The sequence below is a fragment of the Vidua macroura genome, chromosome 9 (genome assembly GCF_024509145.1).
Source record: "Vidua macroura isolate BioBank_ID:100142 chromosome 9, ASM2450914v1, whole genome shotgun sequence".
Taxonomy (NCBI): domain Eukaryota; kingdom Metazoa; phylum Chordata; class Aves; order Passeriformes; family Viduidae; genus Vidua; species Vidua macroura.
In genome coordinates this window covers 8,688,594-8,711,378 of record NC_071579.1, presented here as the reverse complement: position 1 = coordinate 8,711,378, position 22,785 = coordinate 8,688,594, and the positions used below count along the sequence as shown (strand labels likewise).

The window sequence follows — 22,785 nt, the reverse complement described above, 5'->3', positions numbered from 1 at the left end:
TGATGAGCTTAACAATTAATTTAAATTACACTTCTGGAAGCGGATAAAAAATAGTGTGACTTGACACAGGACAAGTATTCTGTTGGTAGTCAAAGATCATGATACCAGATGAAATCTGTCTGACTGTGTTAGTGGTAATATCAATCATCCCCTCTTTTTGCTACACTTGGTATTTATTAAAAAATGACAGCGTATTTCAGCATTTTCCATGAAAGAAACATGGCAAAGGGCTTTCCTGACTATTGTTGCACAAACAACATTTAAATAACAGCTTTCCTCTGGCATTTTTTAGGGTAGGCATAGAGTTGTCAGTTTTAACATCAAGACAGCTTAGAAATATTGTATATAAATACAGAATTTGCTGTGCTGTCAGATGGCAGGTGCACTGTACCTATCCCTGTACTCTATAATCAGAGCCACAAGAAGCTGTTTCCGACTCAGTGAAGTGTTTGAGTTGTCTGCCACCTTTTACACTTGTTTTCTTTGCTCAGCACCTCTCTCTTATGGTTCCCAGTAAAGGTTCCTGGGTGCTTTGGCACCTCCAGATTTCCAGGGCAGACTGGAAGCTGTGAGAGTGTGGGGAAGGAGGAAGAGGAGTTCAGATAAAGGCTGTGAACAGAAGCAGTAATTGCTCTTTCTGGGGCAAAGGGGAGCTGCCTCAACTGCCTTTACCTCCTTGAGGACCTTCTGTAATCCATACCTGGAAAAGCTCTTAGTAGTTTTCACAGATAATCACTGCTTGCTTTACGCAAGTCCCAGGAGACTTTGTAGAGCTCTTCTCTCAGGGAGACACTGTGTAACACTTCCTTTGGCTCCAGAAGTCAAAATATCTTAGAAAATGAGCTGATTGTACTGCCAAAATGGGCACTAAAACCCATTTCCTTGCCTTCATCCTAGTGCTCTGCTCACTTAGCTGTTTATTATTCTGAATATTTATTTACTGCTTGGTTTGGAGATTGGACATTTTGGTGTTTCTGGGCAGTGAAGAGAGGAGGATACTGAGTTATACAAATAATTTTCTTCTAATAGAGAAGGGCTTTGGGAAGATACGTAGTACAGGACACATTTATTTACTGGATTATAAGAGTGTCTGTAGCAAAATGTAATTTGATGACAGATTTACCCCCAACAATGTAAGATGCACATGACTAAGAGTCTTACCTGACTTACTGGTTTCTTTTTCTTGCTTTTCAGTTTCAAATTAGGAACTTGCTAAGCTTCAGTGTCCAATCAAAACCACCACAAGGAATATTTCATAATACAAGCTATGAAAATAATACATCCCTGGCATGCCTAAGAGGGAACAGGATTGTGGTGAACTGCAGATCTGTGAAACATGACAAACAAAAAAGAAACATCAATAATCTGATGATTCAGGTTCAGTTAACACAATGACAACACCAAGTCTGATGAGAGAAGGGGGTGAGAGGCTTTGTATTGGTTTTGGTAAAAGTCTTTCTAGCAAGAGAGGTGAGAGGGAGCTTTTTGTAGGTAGGAAGTGACAAGAAGGTAAGTGCATAAATTGTACAAGGTAGAGATGGATATCTGGAGCTATTCAGGCGATTTTTATTTTTTTCCTTTAAAAACCTTGTGTGCTGCACAGTGAACCTCCTGGGTGACTTGATTCTCAGTGAATAATATAGCTACGTTCCTTTGCTGCACAGATGCTTCTGGGTGGGTAAATGCAGACCAGGAATTTCTATGTTCCCATGGCTGGATAAGCTCCAACATTTGTAAGACCTGCACAAAGCCATTTTAACCTAGACCTCTTTGAAGATTCAGTTTAGTAATGCACTTGCTAAAACTCCTTTAGATGCATGGAGGGAGAGGTGATTTGTGAATTAGGCTTCTTTATTTGTGCTTTGATTCGTGTAGAGCTGGTCCCACAAAACTCACCGATATCCAAATGAGCCAAAATTTGCATCGCTTCAGAAGGTGTGAGAATGCACAGCTCAGCACCACGGAACTTATTTCTTATTTTCCCCAGAGTGGCTTTCAGTAGCTGCAAGGTGTCCAAGTGAAAAGGTTCAAACTGAGCAGCAGCATTTGTGCAAGAGGCTTTTTCCCTTTTCTCTTTTTCCCCACTAAATCTGCCCCACAGCTTTTGTGACTGTTTGCCAGTGCTTCAGACAGATACCAGCCAGGCTGTGAGCTCGGAGGAGAAAACAAGAATGCCTTTTGTGTCATGATCATGGAATTAATTGGTCCTGGAAACTCTGGGTCGCTGCCAAGAATGGGTATTTATGTGGCAAGAAAGGAAAGGAAAAGGGCGGAGCTTTGGAAATCCAGGAATCCCCCTCATTTTCGGCGTTTAGGAAAGAGTTCATAAACTTACTTTGGCTTTTGAGTTTGGTGCAGTCAGTATGGTTTTGTCTGGGTTTTTTTTGTGGTTATTTTTGTTGGATTTTTTGTTTGGTTTGGTTTGTATTTGTTTGTTTGGTTTGGTTTTTTATTGTTTGTTTTTAACAGTATCCAAAACGAGGAAATGAGAGTTATTGAAGTGGAGAGAGTTCTGTGGAGAGCTCTGGCGTAATTTTATTTCATTTCATTTCCAAGTGCACTGTAGGATAAAAGCATCTGCCTTTGTCTGCAGGACATCCGCCGCTGGCCACCCAAGCACTGCACTGCCAGCCACGCTTTCCTAGGCTGGAAATTCTGCCCCAAATTCGCAGTTTTGCCCCTGCAGACTGTTTTCTGTGCTGGCAGCTGGGCACGGAGGTTTCCTAAGCTGGAAATTCTGCCCCAAATTCGCAGTTTTGCCCCTGCAGACTGTTTTCTGTGCTGGCAGCTGGGCACGGAGCAGTGCGGGATCTGCAGGGCCCTGACTCTGCCGGGCCCACAGAGCTGAGGGCGGGGATGGGAGCGGCCTGGCCCAAAACCACTTGAAATACTTGTGACTCTGATTGATAAGATTAGCCCAGGCACTGCTCTGTGGCATTGTTTGGGCGAAATCGCCACTTCTCAGAGGGTTTTTTTGTTCCGCAGTCATGCGGTGGAGCTGGGGGTCGGTGCGGATGAATGTCAGCTGCTGTGGGTCTGTCTGCCGCTTCCTCCGCTCAGCTAAAAACTCCATCGAGGGCTTTGGTGGAAGGAAACGCTTTGTCACAAAAGTTCTCAATGTCTTTGCAGTTGTTCTTTACCAAAATACTTGACTAAGACAGCTAAACAACTTCTGCTTCATCTGTCTTGCTGTTTTCTTTAGTGATGTGTGTCTGCATGTTGAATAAAGGATATTTGAGGTTTTTCTTATCTTAGGCTGACATTATGGATGTGTATACATCTGGAGCTTTTTGAGTACCATAAGTCAGCTTTTCAAATTCCATGATTTGATTTTTCCTTTTTTTTTTTTTTTTATTTCCCCCAAGGATAAGTGTAAATATTAAAGATACATGTTGTGGAACATGCGTGTAAGGAAGCAATGTAAAAAAAATAAGGTTAAAATCACAAAAAGCATCTAATTTCTATTTTCAGAAGGTTAAAGTAGGCTCATATTTAGACAAACAGTGGGAATCTTGATTAGAGTGCTTTATTTTGAGTTAATGTTCAAGTTACTGCACTTCAGGCACTTTTATTCCAACATAGGGTGTCTGTCCAGTAAGTTAATAAAAACAGAGTGGAAAACTCTCCATCTGGAAAAGCTATAAGTTTCAAGGAAAGTGAAAAGCATTTAAGAACCTGTCAAAATTGGTAAAAATGCATTTAAAGTGCTAGTTAGATGCTCCTGAAAAAAACTGCAGAATTTCTGATAAAACAAATCTGTAGTGGAGTGGTAATGTTTCAAATGACTGAGCCTGAAGAAATTTGCTACCTCCTTTTCTTATTGTTCATCCCAGTTTTAGTATTTTTTCCAGTCTGCGTAATGAAAAACAATTAGATTGACTTCACCCCACGATTCTCACTTCCAGAAACTCAACAGATAATATTTGCATTGGAAAAAACCTGTGCAGAGCAGTGGGGTTTTTTGGGTGAAAGCAATTCTTTCCAGTGATATTTCTAACACAATGACTACAGTTCTGTATGTCTGTTAGGGTAGCAGCCTGGTTCTGTACTGATCAGAGTTTTAACTTTCCTTTTTTTCCTTGAGTCTCTAATCCCTCTGGCTAGGCTGTAGCATTTATTTAGGCACTGGTGGTGTTTATAGTTAGTTTATATTCCCACTGGAGCTCAACAGGTAGTGTTTGGAGGAAGCTTTTCAGCCTGGATGTGTTTTGGTGTGTGCACGGAGCTCTCTTGTTTCAGCTAGAACTTTATACATAGGTAATGTTCAGTGCTGTAGAGCTGTAAGATGATCACCTTAAAGACAGTGGGCCCCTCTGAAGGTACAGCATTGCCAAGGGTTAGTAAAGTTGTTGCAATTACCCTACATCAGTACACACACAACCTCAGAAAATAGAGATTTGCAAGGATATAGCTCCGCTTAATCTTTCTACGTTTGCTTTTGAAAGATGCTGTCTGTCTTGTAGGAAGCTACTTGCTCATCACTTACACTTGCAGATTATCAAGGTTACAATCTGTTGCTTGAAAAATCAAAATGAGATTTTAAAAGACATAAATCAGATTATAAAATCCCATATCTGTTTGTTTTAGAGGACCAAGAAAATGTTACCGAAGCCCTGAAATGTTGAGGTCTCTGTTAGACCACTGGACATAGTGCTGAAGGAGACAAAGGGGAGCTGGAGAGCTTTTTTTTTTGTTCTTTGTGTGCACAAAACAGTGCAAAACTGGTGTCATTTCTTGGTACCACTAACAGTGGTCACCATGCACCCCTGTCCGAAATTGCAGAGAGCTTTAGGAGCGTTTTTTCATGGCAGTGAGTAGAATGTTCCTCTGAGCAGAGAGCTCTAAAGCAAACATGAAAACTCCTTTGCCTTTGGGTAGCCTGGTTGTGTCAGTGAAGAGATGCCCTCTTGATTAAATCCAGACTGAGCAGTTTCCTGTTAGCATGAAACTCAGCCCACAAGGTCTTGTTCTCAAAGCCTGTTATTGAGCTTGTCTGCCAAGTCCCTTTTCCTTTTAAACTTACAGGCAGAATTGCTAAAATAATACAAATACAAGCAATCCGAGAACTCTCACAATGATTTCTAACAGTCTGATATTTTGCTGACAAAGTTTTAGATTTTTTCAGAAATGGGGTTGGTTTTGTTTTGCTTTGGTGGGATTTTTTGGGGGGGGGGGTTGTTTATTTTTAACATTCTCCCAACATGATGTCTTGGGGAAGTTGTAGTGTTGCAATTAATGGAAAATTTTGTGCGTGTATCAGTCTTGGAAGCAGATTGTGCCCTTGTTTTGAATGTACTCACATGAGAGAATTGAGAGGGTTTTATGAGCCCTGAGTGAATATGCCCGTAAACCATTGCACTGTGAGTGGGGCAATCTGCTGGATCAAAAATTAAGAGTTAAATACAGTGGTGCAGACTTTCTTCCCTGTCTGAAAGTGGTTGTATTATGTAACTAGTTATTTTCAAAAGTGTATCACAATTGTAAGATGAAGAGTTAGCGAGAAAATTGCAAGGTTTTTTTTTATGCAACCAAGTTTTGCTTAAGGAAAATTTGAATGTAAGAGAGTTACATAGTGGTAACAACATATCCTGTTAATAATTTTTCCGTAATGACAGTGTCATATGTAATTCCAGATACACTTTTAGTTCATTTTCATAATTCATATATTTCCAGATGCACCTTTAAGTCAGATACATTACAGGTTATACACCTTTTAAAGATCCATGGAACAAAATGTAGCAAAATATTTCCCTGCCTAGTGTGTTTTTTTAAATACAGACAGTAATGTTGTATTTTAATGTTGCAGCAAGGGTTTGTTGGCTCTCATGAAGCTGGGAAATGAGATAGCAGAGCTTTGTAAATAATATTAGCGACAGAACTTTAGAATGATGTTAAAGACATCTATATTGTTTAAAACTGAAAAGGATGTCTATTAGAAACAATTCCAAAGCAGTGGAGGGTAGTGATGTAAATAGGAAGTAGGTGGAGTATCTCTCTAAATTATCTTATTAATAGATTATTTTTTTCCTTTGTGTTTCGCCAGTATCCCGAGCCAGGGTTGGTAGTGACTGTCATTAACAAGCTGTCTTTGTGCCCTCAGTATCAAGGTGTTTGAGCAAATAATGGACATTTTTAATTTACAATCCCATTTTCCCCACATATTTTACAAAATAGAGTCATGAAAATACTTTTTTGAACTGCCCTCTAAATAATGACATCATTTAAGGAAATGTTCTTTCAGACTCGAAGCAGGCTGTAAGCATTTAAAACAAATGCTGTTTAAAAAACATACCCACACAAAATTCCAAACCCTAAATTTATGGACAAATATTATGCCAAGTGGAAACTCTAAGAGAAAATTAGAATGTTAGAATGCCTTGTTTGCAAGATGAGTTTGACACCCTCCTTGCAAAAAGTATCTTGAAATGTTTTTGCACCAAATGTGTTCTGACCTTGGGTCCTGTGTGACACCTCAAAGTTGGTATTTTCAGCAAGGGAATCACAAGTGCCAGTGCTTAAGTTATGGTCAGTTTTCATGTTTATTCAGAAGTTAAATGAAACACTGAATTATCACTTTTATTCCCTTCGGTAATGTTACACTTTGTGGGATAATGGATTGTCTTTTAGATACTAATATATGGTGGAATGATGACTTAACTTGATAGTGGTCACACTGTAAAATGGTTTTTTGAGCATGTCAGAAAAATATTTTAAAATAAAGTTACTTAAAAAAGCCATTATTTTATACAGCATTTGGTGCTTGGAGAGCACCAAAAATCAACAAAATCATTTATTAATGGGTGATGGCCAATTCCTATGCAAAGATAGGATTTAATCTGTGTCAGGGGTCTGTCTCCTGCCTGATTTTTGTGCTTTTTATTTCCTTTTGTAGGGTGAAGGAGACCAGTTACCCCCAGAGCACACTGTCAGACAGTATGAAACATCCAAGATCAGGGCGATAAAAGCTGGAACTTTGGAGAAACTGGTGGAGAACCTTCTCACAGCTTTTGGAGATGCGGATTTTTCCTACATCAGCATCTTCCTTGCAACATACAGGGCCTTTGCTTCTCCCAGGGCAGTGCTGGAGCTTCTTCTGGACAGGTGAGAGCCACTGCTGTGCAGTGGAAGTGCACCCATCCTTTACACCACAGGGGAAAGCTGTCAGGAACTTCTTCCCTTGCTTTTAGTGGGCATGGATTTAATAACCTGTTGTCAAGAATACTGCAAAATCCAGAATCTCTGCATAAAGATCCAGTCTCTAAATGCATTGCTGCTCACATCCCAACACTCACCAAAGCATAGGTAAGGAAAGTGTGCCATGTCTGGCTGCTAAAGAACCCAGCTGGACCAACACAGCAAAATTAATTCAAGTTTTCTCCAAAAAACCCAACAGAATGCATGGGCTGCAAAGTCATAGCTAGAATAGGTTCCAAAATTTTGTTGGATACCAGTGTTTTTAGACCTAGCTCTTCTGTTTGGGGGCTGCTTATTCAGAGCAGGGATTGTACAAACACAAAAAAGAATTTGCTCTCCCGTTCTGTTATGTCACATGAATATGCAGCCAAAAATTTTTGCAGATAGCCCAAGAACTGCTAAATGTTATAAGAACAGCTTTTATGGTCAGACTTTAAATTATGGCTGCTGTGTCTGCATAAATGCTTGGAACACACAGCATTAGTTTCTCACCCTAAATCCTAACTGAAACATGGCTGGGTCAGGGGTGCTCTTATTTTGGGAGTGTCGTATTTGTTGCACTTTCAAAATCTGTGATTCACAGAAATGGTTGATCTGGCATGAAGTAACTAGGACAGAGAAGTAGCATAAGAACCCCTAGGGTTTGATTTTGGCTCTTCCACTAGGTAGATAAGGAAACAAGGCATGGATAAATTATCTGTGTTTTTCTATCTGAAAAGGATAATCCTGGCTGTTTTGTAGGAATGCTGTCTGGCTCAATTAGTAAAGATAATAATAATAATAATAATAACCTGACAGTCAGCTAAGCAGTCAGCTGAGAAAAGAGCTGCCATCCTGGAGAGTAGACTTGGTTACAGTTACATTGACTGTTCTGTGCTTTGTCTCTCAGTCCATCCCAATTCTGATTCAGAATGTGAGAGATTATAAAAATTGACAGTGGGTACCTACAAGAATATAAAAACATTGAGGCTCTAAGGAAGTTGGTCCTGCCGTCCTCCTCTCACACTGATTTAAAGAGGTGAAAATGTCTGGAGAGGGCAGGAAAGCCCAGGAGAACTGTAGAACAGTTCCATAGAACAGTTCTCCATAGAACAGAACTCTCTTTCCTGAGCCCAGTTTTGATCTTGCTGGCTTGTGTACCTCTCTGAGCAAGTTGCAATATCCCCTTCAGAGGAATAGGCTGCCTGATCTTGTCAGCATCATCCCCAGCCTTTTTTAATACATGACAGGATCCACAGGAAATCCTAGGAGGTTACCACTTCCTTCCCTTCTCACAAATCATAGGAGTGTAGTGCTTAAGAATCCGTGGATGTTTCTCTTGGCTTTTTGTGTATCATGGATAGTCTAGAATTTTATGGCTTGGGAGAAAAAACAGATTAATTTTAAGCTATAAAAGTTAGAATGATATACATGTAGCTGAGGAGTATGGACTTGTGAAGAAAAGCAGATGTTATAAGGAAAAAAACTGAAAAAAAAAAGATGGATAGTAATTGATTTTAACCAGCTTGATTTTCATCTCTAGATTAGTTGAGAATAAGTAGCCCAGAGCCTGCATTTTTGCAACTTTGTTTTTAGTGACACTTTTTTATAATCAAGAGTACAGAGACTAAAGTGGGTGTCAGTGCATAATATGTGTTTTGTTTTGTGTGCCAGTGAAGAAATAATGAAAACGGGAATCTCTTTAAAAACAAAAAAAGGCAGCACAGTTTTGGCATTTGTTGTCAGTGTTAGTTTCATCTGAAGAGCTTGAGCCCTGTCTCTTATTCTTGGGGATAGAGCAGGGTTGTGGAGTAAGGGACCAATTAGAAATGCTGAGCTCTTCTTGTTTGGTCCAGGGGAAAACAGTGATGTAACCAGATCAAAAAAGGCCCTTCCAGCTTTTTACAGGTGAACAGCTCCTTGGGAGAGAGGAGGAGGGAACAGCATCCATATCTTTTGCAGGATATTTTATATTGTAGGGACATACTCACTGAAAAACCTCCTCCACAATGTATTTGTGGAAGCTGGATCACCCTCGAGCCCAGGGCATTCAGTTTCTGCTGGATTTGCTGTGGATACAGTGCTGCAGAATTGTCTGATGAATATGTTAGCCTTACACAAACCCAGCTTACACTAAAAGTCCTGGGACTCTTGGGAAAACGTGCTGGGAAATGTGCATATCCTGTACCCTAAGTGTGTGGGGAAACCTGTTGGTCATTTGATGCTGTCTGCAGAGTATCCTGTCCAAGCAGTAGTGCTGACTGAATTTGGGGCAGGAAGCATTTATGGTGTCCAAAAGCAGGTGAGGTGCTCTTCCCTGAGTCAGGGAAGCAAATAAAAAATGGTTGCAGTGCTGAAGAGAAACTTTCGTTTTAGAAACAGTTTTAGAAACCTGGTTGTTACATTTTTTATTTTCTTTCCTCCAGGACTTCACATTATGCTTTTGCTTTTGATTAAATTTGAGACAGAAGCACTATTATTTTTTTTAGCCAAATTCAGCCTATAAATGTTTTCTTTTAAGATAGATTAGAATTCACTAGACAAAATCTTGAGCTTAGACTGGTATGTTGAGAAGTGAGTGGGATGACTGGTGTTTCCAAAGTAACTGAACATCCACATCCCTTCAGCATTCATGAGAGTTTGGCATCTAAGTGGAGCAGACAGCTTTGGAAGTCTGCCAAGCTTTTAACACTGTATGTTCTGATATTTTCTAGTGGTTTGGTACAAGAGGGCAGGGAGAGTGAAATGAAAAAGATCTGGTGGCATTTTGATGTAGAAGCCTTCCATGGAAGTTCCTGGAGGGAAGGAGAGCTGCTCCTCCTGGCCCTGGATGTGGGAATGCAGTGTGGTTCCTCTGCTATTCCCAGGGGGGTATTCCAAAGTGTGATGGAAGCCAGAGGTGGTTAGCTGTCTAGATGAGGTTAGAAGGAGGCCAAATTCCTTTCTTCCATTATGTATTTTGCCCTGATAACTGTGTTCCTCAGAACTGTCCAGTGCTTGGCCCAGGCACAGAGAAAGTAGCAACCAGTCCCTGTCTGGAGCAGCTAACAGAGGGAATTGAGATTGTTTGGTGGGAGAGCTGGAGCTGGGGAATGACTGCAAAGAACAAGTTAGATTTATGTTTCCCATTCATTCCTTTTGCAGGAGGATGGTTTGCTGTAGGGTAGATGGAGAGGATGGGAGGCAGAGGGGGAGTATTGAAGGCAGGGGTCCTGCAGTAGCAGAGCCACACGTTTTGGGACAGCAGCTTTGTGGTGTTTGAGTCACTGCTGTTCCTGTGGCATCTATTATTTCATCTCCTTTTCCTTTATAGCAGGTGGCTTGTCTACTCAGCTACAGAAGTGATTTCACTTCCATGACTCCATGTGTGTAGGATTCAAGCCACCTTATTTTCCCTGAGAATCTGGCCTTCTAAATTGCTTGTTTCAATGCTTACAAGCTTATTTAGCATTTTGGTTGGGGCCATTGCAGAGACCACCTTTCCTTATTATTTCTGAGTTATTTAGAGTATTTTCGTCCCTCCCTCTTAACAGACATGCAGGGATGCATTTTCCACTGTTTTCCAGTATTTAAACATTCAGTATTACCCATTACATTCTAGTCTCATTTGCTTAGTCAGTCCCTTTGAGTGCAGTCTGTAACTTCCCAAATGCCAAGCAAGGCTGAAAAGTTCTGAGAGCTACAGGATCCTTTTGTTTCTCGTGTCTCTTTTTGTATGCAAAGCATTCCTACAAGGCTGGGCAGTGAAAGGCTCTTTGTCCGGGAGCTGGTGAGAACAGAGTGCTGGAAGGCTGCAGAAAGGCTGTTCTTCACATCACTTGTATTGTTAACTCCTCCTAACCCGTATTTAATGACCTGTTGTACATGGAGAGATGAGAGATAGGCAGAGATTTACATCTGGCAACATGAGGAAGAGTTATATCCTTCTCCAGTTTTGCACAGAAAACTGCCTGCTCTTTATTGACGCCTTAGGGATTTCTCTCTTTCAGCTTGTGTCTCTAGTGGGATTTAAACACAAGTGCCTGATGTTCTGCAAATACATATTTAATACTTCACTCAGTAGTAGGACAATGATGTTGGGACTCATCTCAATGAGTTTTCCTCAAAAAATTAACTGGAAGTTTTGAAAACTGAATATAAAAATACTGGAAAGCAGTGGAAAATGCATCCCTGCATGTCTTTTAAGAGGGAGGGAGGAAATACTCTGAGTAACTCAGAAATAATAAGGAAAGGTGGTCTCTGCAATGGCCCCAAACAAAATCCTAAATAAGCTTGTAAGCATTGAAACAAGCAATTTGGAAGGCCAGATCCTCAGGAAAAATAAGGTGGTTTGAATTTTTATTTAAAAAAATTCCCTAGCAGTGCCTTTATATACAAAGTCTTAGACCAATACTTGAGGGGAGCATAAAACTACCACCACTTCCATCCATTGAAATGTTTTCGGATGAGTTTGTGACAGTTCTGACACAAACCTTCAGGGCAGAAACAGGTCACTGTGTTCTCTCTGTCTGATGTTACCAGGCCGTTGTAGCACAAGCACTTAAGGATGCTCTTGTTTAAACTCTTCAGATTATTTAAGATGTATAAACCTAAATGGATAAAATCAGCTTGTCTTATTCTGGACAGTGAGTAATCGTTCACCTTCATGAAACCTGCCTGTAGGGAGCCATGGAATTCTTCATGGATAATTATGGAGCTGTATATCTGAAACAATGGGCACTCCTGCTGAAAATGAAGTGGATGATCCTGCCTGCAAGGCACAGCATTGTGCCTTGTAGGTAAGAGATTTCCCTTTGGCACTGTTGGAGTTGTGCCCACGGTTCCCTCTTTCCCAGTGGTGTTTTCACAGCATCGTGGGCTTTTCTCACTGATACTGCGAGTTTGGGCACAAAGTGAGCACTTGCCACCTAGGAAACCTTGAAGTGACACTTGGAACTGTTAGGAATGGCAGGTGCTAGAGACACAGAAGCTGTATTGGTTGTGTTACAGTCTCCTTGCACACTGGAATATTGCCCTGGGAAAGGATGGAGTGAAAACAGACAGGAGGGTCTTGGAGCTGTGAGCAAAGACACAGTTTTGGTTGATTCCTCCTGTGTGCAGGCTGCTTCAAATAAATTAACAAATTAGGTTGGAAGATTAAGAAATTAGGTTGGAACTGGCTGTTTCTTTAGGACTTTTTCCCTCCTAAATGAAATAATCTTCAAGGTCCTTAATTCTGCATACCTGTTAAGACTCCTTGTAGTTTGAGCTGGAAGTGCTTTGGAGTTGTTTATGGTAATTGTATATGAATGATGCTATTTGGGATTTTGCTTTTATTCACTGGAGTTTCTTCTAAACATCCATCTCCTTTTTCAGGTTTGGAAACCTGGAGACCTCAAGCCATGGAGAAGTGGCAAACCTGAATTCCTTGGAATCTGAGATGGTACTCAGGGCGTAAGTATGGCTTTGCACTGTGGAGCAAGCCCCAGACAGGGTTTGCTCTTGGAGGAGGATGCGAGCAGCAGAGCTGTTGTTTCTGTTGAAAATTCACAGCACTGTTTGCATGCTTAAACAAGCTGGTGGAAAGGCTAAATGCCAACTGTCTTGTAACACATCCAGTAATACAATCCAGGCATCTTTTGCAGGGAAATTGTTTCAGAATTAAACATGAGATGAACACATCTAGGCAAACATTTTGCTGATTAAACAAACAAAGAGTGTTTGTTTCCTCTGCCTTATCTGTGGCAGTAAGTGGTTCTTGCTTATGAGTGATTTTTTTTTCATTACAGCAATGCCTGCAGAGCAAAGCTGAGGGTGACTCAGGCAACGTGTGTGCATGGATCTTTTCCATTAGTGCCTTGTGATTTACAGTGCTGCTTTTAGAGTGAAATTTAAATTCTGAGGTCATCCTCATTTGCAAAAGAAATAGCAAAACTGCAGTTTTGAACTGCAGTTTAAATGAGAAAAAGGCGGTTTGGCTGTCCTCCTAGGGTTTTATCTTTAGACATTGGGTGTAAAATGTGCCTTAGGTCATCAGCATTTGTACTTTGACATCTGTGGTTTGCATGCACTGTGGCATGAGTGGTTATATTTGATTACAGAATGAAGATGCTTGATTCTAGTCAGCATTACTGGTTTTCTCTTCCTCTTGCCCCATGGGACTTGATATAGGAGCTCAACCCTCAGTCTCTCCTGACTGGTAAAATATTTTGCTTCCATTTTGCCATGAGAACTCCTCAAAGAACAGCTGGTAGTTAAAACTTGGTTACAGGCACCAAGGAGGCAGCATTATGTCATGGGTAGAAGCAATAACAGTCAGTCAGTGGTTCCCACACTTCCATCCAGACTGAGCTCTTCCAGCTTTGGGCAAACCATTTGACATTCCCTGATCTCAGTCATAAAACATGAGCTAAGGCTGTACCCTTCCTGCAGAATAGCTGAAGGATTTATACTGGGGGTGAGGAATTAATTGCACCGGTAAAAACCATGGTGGGATTAATCCCCCAGCTGCCTTTTTGTTGACCCAGAGGACTTTGATGATGAGATGGAGACAAAAGGGGTGAAAGTAATCTTGATGTTACCTCTGTCACTTGGGCTTTGGGCAAAATGCATCAGTTTTTTAGTTACACCTGCAGGTGAGTGTGCAAGCAAATAACATTTAGTAGGAGAGCGTTTATTTTGGTTTGTTTTTAGTGGAAGTATTTTCCTCCTGACATACAGTTTACCAGCCTTGTCAGTTGCTTCCTGCTGCATCTATGCTTTCTTCCCTCTTGGCACATAACACCTTTGCACAGCCAGGGACAGACAAATGGATAAAGCCTGTGGTCCTCTTACTGTGGTAGCTCAACTTCTGATGAATTTTCTGACAGATTTGTCATCAATGTAGTTCAGAACAGCTGATTTTGATCCTTTGGCCTTCATAAGATACCTTTTATGTGTGAATTTGATATCTTTACTCAAATCCGTGTCTATAAAAGGTTCAACAATGAAGTCATAAAGTTATTTATTAGGTATATAAACATGTTTAAACAGATCCCATATAAATATGAATTCACTTTCCTTCCTTGAAAATTTCCATTGCTTTCAGTTGCTCTGGCTTCTTGTCTCTTAGGTAGGATTAGTGGTATCTGGAAAGTGTTTGGCTTTGTAGTCCTGTTGTGAAACGTGTACTTCTGGTAGTTCAGGTTTTCTCTTGTCTGGGATAATTCCACTATAATTGCATTTACCCTCTTTTCTCATAGAACAGAAGCATGATATAATTGTGCTCTTGGTTTTATATGACTTGGAGAAATAGGAGGAAGCAGCAGTAGAGCCTTGTTATTTCTTGCCATTAAATCTGTATTTCTCAGAGGAAAAATATCTCATGGGGAAGCCTGTGGTCTGTGGCCAGAGACCTTCTGCATGCATCAGACTCCTGTTCTGGCAGCTCAGAGGCTTTAAAAAGCCAGTTGGGCCATTAGAAGTGGGATTCATTTTAAAGCATTTCCACTGGTTTGACACCAAAAAAAAAATGCTGCAGGAGTTAAGAACAACAAGAATGAGAGTTTATGACTCCTTAAGTACCTCATGGAACCTGAAAGAAGGAGGGGTAGCAAAAACTGAGGGTATGTGTGGAAGGAACATTGTCCTGTGTGGTGCACTGTAAGCCCACGGGTTGCTGCTTTCTACATGGAAATTCTCTGTTCTTTTTGCACTTGTAGTATAGAGCTGTGATGTACTTTGAGGAGAATGCCTGATGTAAAGGATCTTTTTTTTTTTTTAATTATGTGAATATTCCACACAGTGTTTATGTACCTGCTTCAGTGTTCAGAACCTGCAGATGCTAAAGTAGGGCTTGAGCACATTTTTGGCACAGCCTTGTTAGAGGGGCTTGTGGGAGCTTTAAGCCTGCCCTTCTGTTCCCATATCCTGCAGCGATTCCAGACTGCTGCAGTGATGTGTAGTTGTTACTGACCCGAGATCGCTTCAGCTGTGCTCAGAAACATGCCTACCTAGGACCCCTTCTGCCAAGGGGATTTTCTCCTCTTCATTTGAATATCATTCCTGTCATTTCTTGGGCTGCTGGACTGGTCAAAAAATTGGATTTTTCAACAGACGTCTGACTTAATTACATCTGATATGTGGTTTAAACAAAGGTACTGTACTTTCCAAAATACCTTGGATCACAGAGTTGTGAGTAAATCCATCAAAACCATCAAAAATTTTGTAAGCTTCAAACAGCCTGCCTTTTTTGTTCCCTATCAGGACCCACCTTAGCTTTTCGTGTTCAGTAATTTGCTTTCCACACTTCTCACTACTTTCACTCACTCAGACAGTTCATGATCACAAGTAACTGAAGAATACAGTTCAGAAAAGGTCATGTATACCAGCTAAGCATCTTAGTAAGATGGACTTCAGCCTCTGTTTCCAGAAATGTGATGCTGTGTCTCTTAATTGTCTGATAAGAGAGTTGAAGGGAGTAGGTTGTTTGACCCTCTACCTCCTGTAAGTAATTTTTTTGTTCTTCATGTTATCCTACCAACAAGATTGCCTTGTGCTGTGTCTCATGGTGCATGTTTTTGTGTCAAGGGGTGACAGACTTCCCTTCTTGTTGTAGGTTGTTGCTGTTTTTGGAGTCTTCTGTGTTCTCTGCATGGTTTCATGGCTTTTAGCTTAGGACTTCTGTTCACACTCAGAAAAATTTGTAACACACCAAGGTGTGTGACAGTTCAGAATAAAACCATATATACATCAAGCACAAACAAATTATCAGCATGATGAATTAAGATTTAAAGAGAAGTTCATAAAATTTCTACAATAATTCAGTTATGTTCTTGCCTTTTAAATGAGGTTGTGTAGTTCAAATTTGTTGTTTGGTACATGTCACCTCATGAAAAGCAAATGAAGAAAGAAAGTAAAGCAAAAAGTAGTTCTTTCTCTTACTCATGTCTGATGTGTAGAAGGCTCTTTGCATCTTATCAGGCAGAGTCATGGAAAACCTGAATGGGATAATCAGCTCCTTGAGATCTTTAGCACCTTGATCTATTCTGGAAAGGGTGTCAGCAAGCCAAGCAACTGATGCAGTCTGGAGCCTTCAGTCCTCCCCAAATGGCCAAGAGTACTGCCCAGGAGATAGAAATAATGCTTTTGGTGATAGGACCTATCACCTGATCTCTCTTGGGGCAGACCAGTTCCTCAGTTAACTCTGCTAAAAGGTTGGGTTTTCTGTGCAAGGTGATCTGTGGAACAGCTTGTGCTGTTTTCTTCCTCTTGTGAAGGACAGTGTTCATTTTAATTTCTGGGATTTTGATTTCTGGGCAATCAGTCCACTTCTGACAGATAGCTGCTCCCAAAGCACAGGCTCCATGAATTTAAAGAGGTGATGTGTTAAAAGAGCAGACACTGCTTTCTCCAAAGGCTGACACTGAAGACCAGGCTGAGGACTGGAACTGAGAAAGGAACATAAAGCCTTCCCAACCTAAAATACTGTAGCTGCTTGTACCTTCTGGGATTCAGTGGCTCTGCAGGATCCTGAGATGTCTCTGGGTAGTGTGAGGGTCCCAAGCCAGGCCATGGCACTGGAATCCTTGCTGTGTCACCTTGCTGTGACAAGCCTGTGACAGCTGGGGAGCTGAGGCAGTACATCAACGAGAGGTGCTGAGCTGGCTGACACCATTTTAAAGATTTGTGTCTGTGCAGTTCCCAGAAGGGATTCATTCCTGTCCAGACACACAAAAAGCTATCCAGGCTGGCAGTCCAGGCTTGCCTGTGATGTTTGCATTTGAGAAGCTTTGTGTAATGTTAACTGAATCTAGTTCCTTGGAGACCTTACTCAAAAATACAGGAGTACAAACCTGGAAATAGCTGCAGGAAAGGTTTTTCAAGAGGCAGACATGTTGCCATGTTGGTCTGTGGACTTGGACCATGATTATTTATTTGTTTGCTTTCCAGAGGTCTAATATTAGTACTGCCATGGCTTTTGAATCCTTGAGTAACAGCAAAAAGTCCTTTCAAGCCTCCTCTTGAACTACAAGGCTGTGGTTTCCTTCTGTTACTGGCTTTGGTTTGCTGGTTTGGAGCCCATTGGTGGTGCTTTCCCTCAGATGGATGACAGGCCACAGAAATTAATCAAAATACTTGAGGCTTTTTTGCTTGTCTTGAATGTCAGCTCATAGTTGCATCTGCTTTATTATCAAAATGTGGAATTTATTTGTTATTAAAACTTGGAAAGTGGCACAATTGAAAACTACAGACAAAGCACCTTGAAGCTAAACTGAAACCTTGTTTCATTCCACAGCATTTGGGGGAAATAGTTCAAACAGAGAAAATTAAGGAATTATTCAGTGACCACATGGCATGTCTTGCATGTTCACTTCTCTTCTTCTGCATTAAAATAGCAAATACCCAAAACCTTCAGTGTAGTACCACAACATTTGGAGTTTTTCATAGTGACAAGCAGACATTCTCCCATGGCCTTTTGTGCATTCAGATCTTCCTGACCAAAACCCTGTGTCTTTTGGTTCCTTCTGAACCAAACAGCCCCACTGGAAACCAAAGTGCACAGTTATAGCGCTGCAGAAGTAAAATGGCCCGAAACATTGTACTGCAGGACAAGAGACACCAAAGGAATGTGAGACAAATAGAAGAAAATTGACTGGAAGCTTCTGATGCCTGGGAAGTCCGTGGTGGGGAGCAGTTAAGATGCATTTGGGAGAGCAGCAATCATTCATTCCAATAAAGCAAATTAAGTTCAAACAACATCAGAAACCAGTGTGGTTACATGAGAAGCAGAGTCAAACACAGGGCAGTGGAAGAGTGGGAGAGTTATGAAAACAACCAGAACCAAGCAGAAAATAATAATTAGAAAGAGAAATAATGATTGGCATCTCAATTAAAACAAAGAACAGCAAGCAGAGCTCTTCCCTTAGCAGCTTCACGCGTGTCCCAGGAAAAGTCTCCCATATGTTACTGAAAAAGGTTTTTCCAAATCAGACAGAACTGATAATCTGCTGGAGGTCATCAGGATGGTATTTATAAACAAACTGGATGTGAGAAGCCACCCTTGGGCCAGCCTTTTCTTGTGGTTTACTTACATTTTACCCCTGATTTAACAAGCAAAACTGAGAAAATATGGGTGACTTAATTTAGTCTGTGTGAGCAAACCTGAGAGTTAATGCCTGGACAGTGGAGGAAAGGGAATAGCCATCTGTAATGGGTATTTTCTCGATGGACTTAAGTATGCATTTGGCAAATTCTAGCTAGTTTTGTGCACATTCTTATAGAATTTCATAAGAAATTAATAATTTAACCTCTTTTTGCAACTGAGTTTCCCCTTATTCTCCTTAAGTGTTGAGATTCCCTTCTCATTCTTTAGAAATAATTGTGGCGAGAAGAAAACACCGCTTTTGCTTTTTTGGTCAGAAATTGAGGTTTAACGAGTCCAAGTGCCAGGTCCTGCTCTTGGGCCACAGCAAGCCCCTGCAGCACTACAGGCTGGGGACGGTGTGGCTGGACAGTGCCCAGGCAGAAAGGGACCTGGGGGCACTGCTCAACAGCCGGCTGAACATGAGCCAGCAGTGTGCCCTGGTGGCCAAGCAGGCCAATGGCACCTGGCCTGGATCAGGAACAGTGCGGCCAGCAGGAGCAGAACATCATTATTCCCCTGTACTCGGCACTGGTGAGGCCACACCTGGAGTGCTGTGCCCAGTTCTGGGCCCTCAGTTTGGGAAGGACGTTGAGACGCTCGAGCGCGTCCAGAGGAGGCAACGAGGCTGATGAGGGGCTTGGAACACAATTCCTGTGAGGAGAGACTGAGGGAGCTGGGGGTGTTCAGCCTGGAGAAAAGGAGACTCAGAGGTGACCTTATCACTCTCTACAACTCCCTGAAAGGTGGCTGTGATCAGGTGGGGGTCACTCTCTTCTCCCAGGTAACCACTGACAGAACGAGGGGACACAGTCTTAAGCTATGCCAGGGGAAGTTAGGCATTAGGAAAAAATTCTTTGGGCTCTGGAATCATCTGCCCAGGGTGGTGGTGTTTAAAAAAAGACTGGATGTGGCACTCAGTGCCATGGTTTAGTTGATGAGGAGGTGTTAGGTCATAGGTTGGATTTGATGATTTCAAAGGTATTAATTCTGTGATTCTGTGAAACACTTCCTTTAATTCCTATCAGATCCTGTCAGGGCTGTTAGAGTTGTCTTCTCATAGAGACAAGGCCATGGAGAATTCCCTTGTGGTGGGAGGGTCTCATTTCCCACCTCCACTGTGCCCTGCTGAGCTGACAGAGCTGTTGGACCTGGAGCTGCCACAGTCCTGTCACCTTGTGTGCAGCTCATGAGCAGAGGGGTGTGGGTGAGTTCTTGGTCCCAACAGGCTCAGATACACTTCCCCAACTACTTGTGTAGGTTTTCGAGACAAACCTTTGGAGATGGGCTCCAAGCAAAGCTGGTGTGGAAATTAGAAGGCTTTCTGATAGGTGTGAAACTTGAAAGCAGTGCTTAGCACAGCCTGGAGTCTGTGGCCAGCAGCACAGGAGTTAAGCATTGAGGGTTTTTTGTATAGGCAGGAAAGGAAGAATTTATAACTCATAATCAACCCATGAAAAATGTAGTCTGTAGTGTTTCTTTCCTGACTGAGCTCTTGGAAGGCCCCTCTTCCTATCTGAGTCTGTCGAGTACGGAGAGTTTCTTTGCAAGGGCAGCAAATATAAAGCTACTGCAAGATTTGGGCAAGTGTCCAGCCCATTTCTGGAAAGCTGCCTTATTCCCTGGCACTCCAGTAGGACAGCTGGGCAGCAGGAGATCACTAGGGCACAGTGTACCTCTTCTCTCTTTCCTATTTCCCCTCTCGAGTGAAATGAGTTTGCTGGCAAATTCAGTGTCTATAACAGCTGTGAACTCTTCACCCTGCTCTGTGAGACTGTATCTGTCTTAAACTCTGTTTATTTTTCGGCTTAAGAAAGTGGCCACCAACCAAGCCTCTGGAAACTGAACTTAGTGTGGAGAGTGTGTGAACAGTATCTGTACAAAAACTTGCCCTGGCGAGAGGCTCCTCCTTCCAAATCATGGCTGAATTGTCAGTGGTTGTAGGAACAGAATACCTAGCTGGCTTTTGGTTTTGGGAGCAGGGGGGCATGACGGTTTGTGATGTGGGTGGGAAAAGGAGCACGGAGCAGGAGGAAATGCACTGTTTGGGCATGGAGTGAGGCACAGTGCTCCCTGCCTGTGGTGGGAATGAGAGGAAAATGCTGTGGGTGTGTAGGACAGTGGTGTTGGTGACTGTTGGTGCTGCTGTGACAGCACTCTGGGTGTGTGTGGGGCTAGAGGGGACAACTGAAACTGGAAGGGTGGTGACAGAGTCTGTGAGCATCACCAGGAACATCTACCTGTTGTGGTGTTTCCTGGCCTTGGGATGTGGCACTGTTGGCTGTGCCATAGCTTGCAGTGAAACCTGAAATCCAGAATGTGTTTGCACGTTAATTTTTGATTGTAAATACTTTCTGTAGCTCTGAAATTGTAATTCCGGCATTTCTCCTGTCAGCAAGCCTAACCAAAGAATATTACCAACAGATTTCCAAATACTTTAACTGAAAATTCAAAGTTGCCACGTTATCAGAACAAGAAGGAAAAGAAACAACAGACTTAATGGATGCAAGTTGTATGAAATCTGTCTGGTATTAAAAGTTAATTGAGTTTTGAGGAAAATGTACACAATTCATATGAGACACAGAGAGTGGGAGAAACTCTCTTTACTGTTTCTTAACTATTGGTTTATTTTGGATGCTGCTGAGCAGCTGAGTTAACCAGAGACTGCTATGGTTTCCCAGCTTGCAGCAGGAATGTGCCAGTGTTTGTACGCTGCTCCAATAGAGAGTTTCCTGTGCTGGAAGAGACTTGAGATATAGGAATGGTTTTGGAGACATGGAAAGCTCAGGGCCTTTTTCTCAGGAAGTTTAGGTGTTTATTGTGCCCTTTATTCTGAAAAGTGGATATTTTTTGTGGTAATTTTCTATTTTTGCTACACTGAGCTGAAAATTGTCAACAACATTGCAAACTATTTCTGGAAAACCATAGTTTAAATTGTCTTATTTTTTTATAAAATCAAGTTGAAATGATGATAAATCCCTGCAAATATGGATATAAGGGCATTCCCACAAACATATATTGTGCAGTATCTAAGTACCAATCTAATAGATGGGTGTGGATGAACGCCTACATAAATCAGGAAAAGCAAACAAACAGATCACTTCCCCCCACCGTCCCTGCTTCAGGCAGGGTGGAAACCACGTTGAGTCATCACCTCTGCTTTCCCCTCATCCCCCTCATTCTGTAGAAGGAATGTCCATGGGTTGGTGTTCTTTTAGCTCCATGTATCTAACAAAGTCTGGGATAACCTCCCTGAACAAGAGCCAGTGGTCCTACAACTCCTTAAGCATCCAGGACACCCTTTTTGCATGCTGTAATTTGACAGCCCCTCCTTGGTTTGTGCTGAAGATGAAATCAAGACTCTGCTGATACATTTTGCATCACTAAGATTAGCAGGACCACTGTGTCTCCTAGGCTCAGCTCTCTTGTCACTCCCAGGCTGGCTCTGGCATGGGCAGGCTCGTGCTGCAGTGAGGGTTTTATCTTCCCAGATGAGGCAATCCCACTCACTGTGTGTGCCTGTGATTTTCTCCTTTTTCCTCCATGACAGCCAGAGTTTCATGAGCAGGCAGGCTTTGTACCAAGACTGTAGATAAGGAGGATTCACGATGTGTTGGGATATGCAGCTCCTGTATGATCCCCAGCCTCTGCAGCTGATGAAAGGCTCCAGAGGAAGCATTTGATTTAGCATTTCCACTGGGAAGGAGCCATGAATACCTTGTTTCCTCTCTGCTATTTTCCCACAACATCCCAGGGAGTGGTTATGGAGCAAACACTGAGCTTATCCCAGTGGCCCAAGACGGAATGAAGAAATTCTGTTGTGCTGTTGATGGTGTGCGTAATGTCTGGTGGTTGTTAAACGTGGCTGTGGTACAGCTCAGCAGATACGTCAGGTGGGCTGTGAATGTCTCATGTGTTTGTTGTTCTGGTGGATACAGGTACACTCAGTTCCATCTGATGCAAACAGTGTGTTCTCTCTGTTTACTTGCAGTGAAATAGCATCAGTCTTACGGGCCTGGCTCGATCAGTGCTCGGAGGATTTCAGGGAGCCCCCCGACTACATGTGTTTGCTGAAGTTGCTGGATTACCTGAAGAACAATATGCCCAATTCTGACATGGAGAGTAGGGTGCAGAACCTCTTGAAGCAGTTTCAGAACCAAGAAGTAGAAGCTGTTGGTGAGTTACCATTCCCTTCTCTCTTTCTGTCCTCCCAGACTCTGAGATGCCCCAGGCATTTATGTGCAGTACATTTCATCACCTCTCATGCTTACCAGTAATATTGTGAAGCTCACCAGTGACTTTTGTTTTGAGTTTTTTTGGTTTTTTTTTAAGGAAATCTAACCTCTCTGTGAGGCTGTGGGCTCTGTGAGGGATGAAATAGTGTTACAGTGTTAGGTGCCTATGTCTGTTCATCCTGGGGTGGCTTGGGAAATCCAGCACTTCTCTAATATTTAGCCAAAGCTTTGAGATTGCTGCAGCAGCCAACTGGTTAATTGTGAGCACACTTGCCA

The 22,785-nt window shown here is 42.1% G+C and overlaps 1 protein-coding gene across 1 annotated transcript in view; it reads left to right on the top strand.

Moving 5' to 3' along the window:
* Window positions 1-22,785, top strand: part of RGL1 (ral guanine nucleotide dissociation stimulator like 1) — a 53,368-nt gene that overhangs the window by 12,290 nt on the left and 18,293 nt on the right. The window contains exons 3-5 of the mRNA XM_053985086.1: window positions 6,893-7,101; window positions 12,529-12,606; window positions 22,266-22,450. Of these exons, the coding sequence (XP_053841061.1) occupies window positions 6,893-7,101; window positions 12,529-12,606; window positions 22,266-22,450 (472 nt within the window). The remainder of the gene's footprint in view (window positions 1-6,892; window positions 7,102-12,528; window positions 12,607-22,265; window positions 22,451-22,785) is intronic.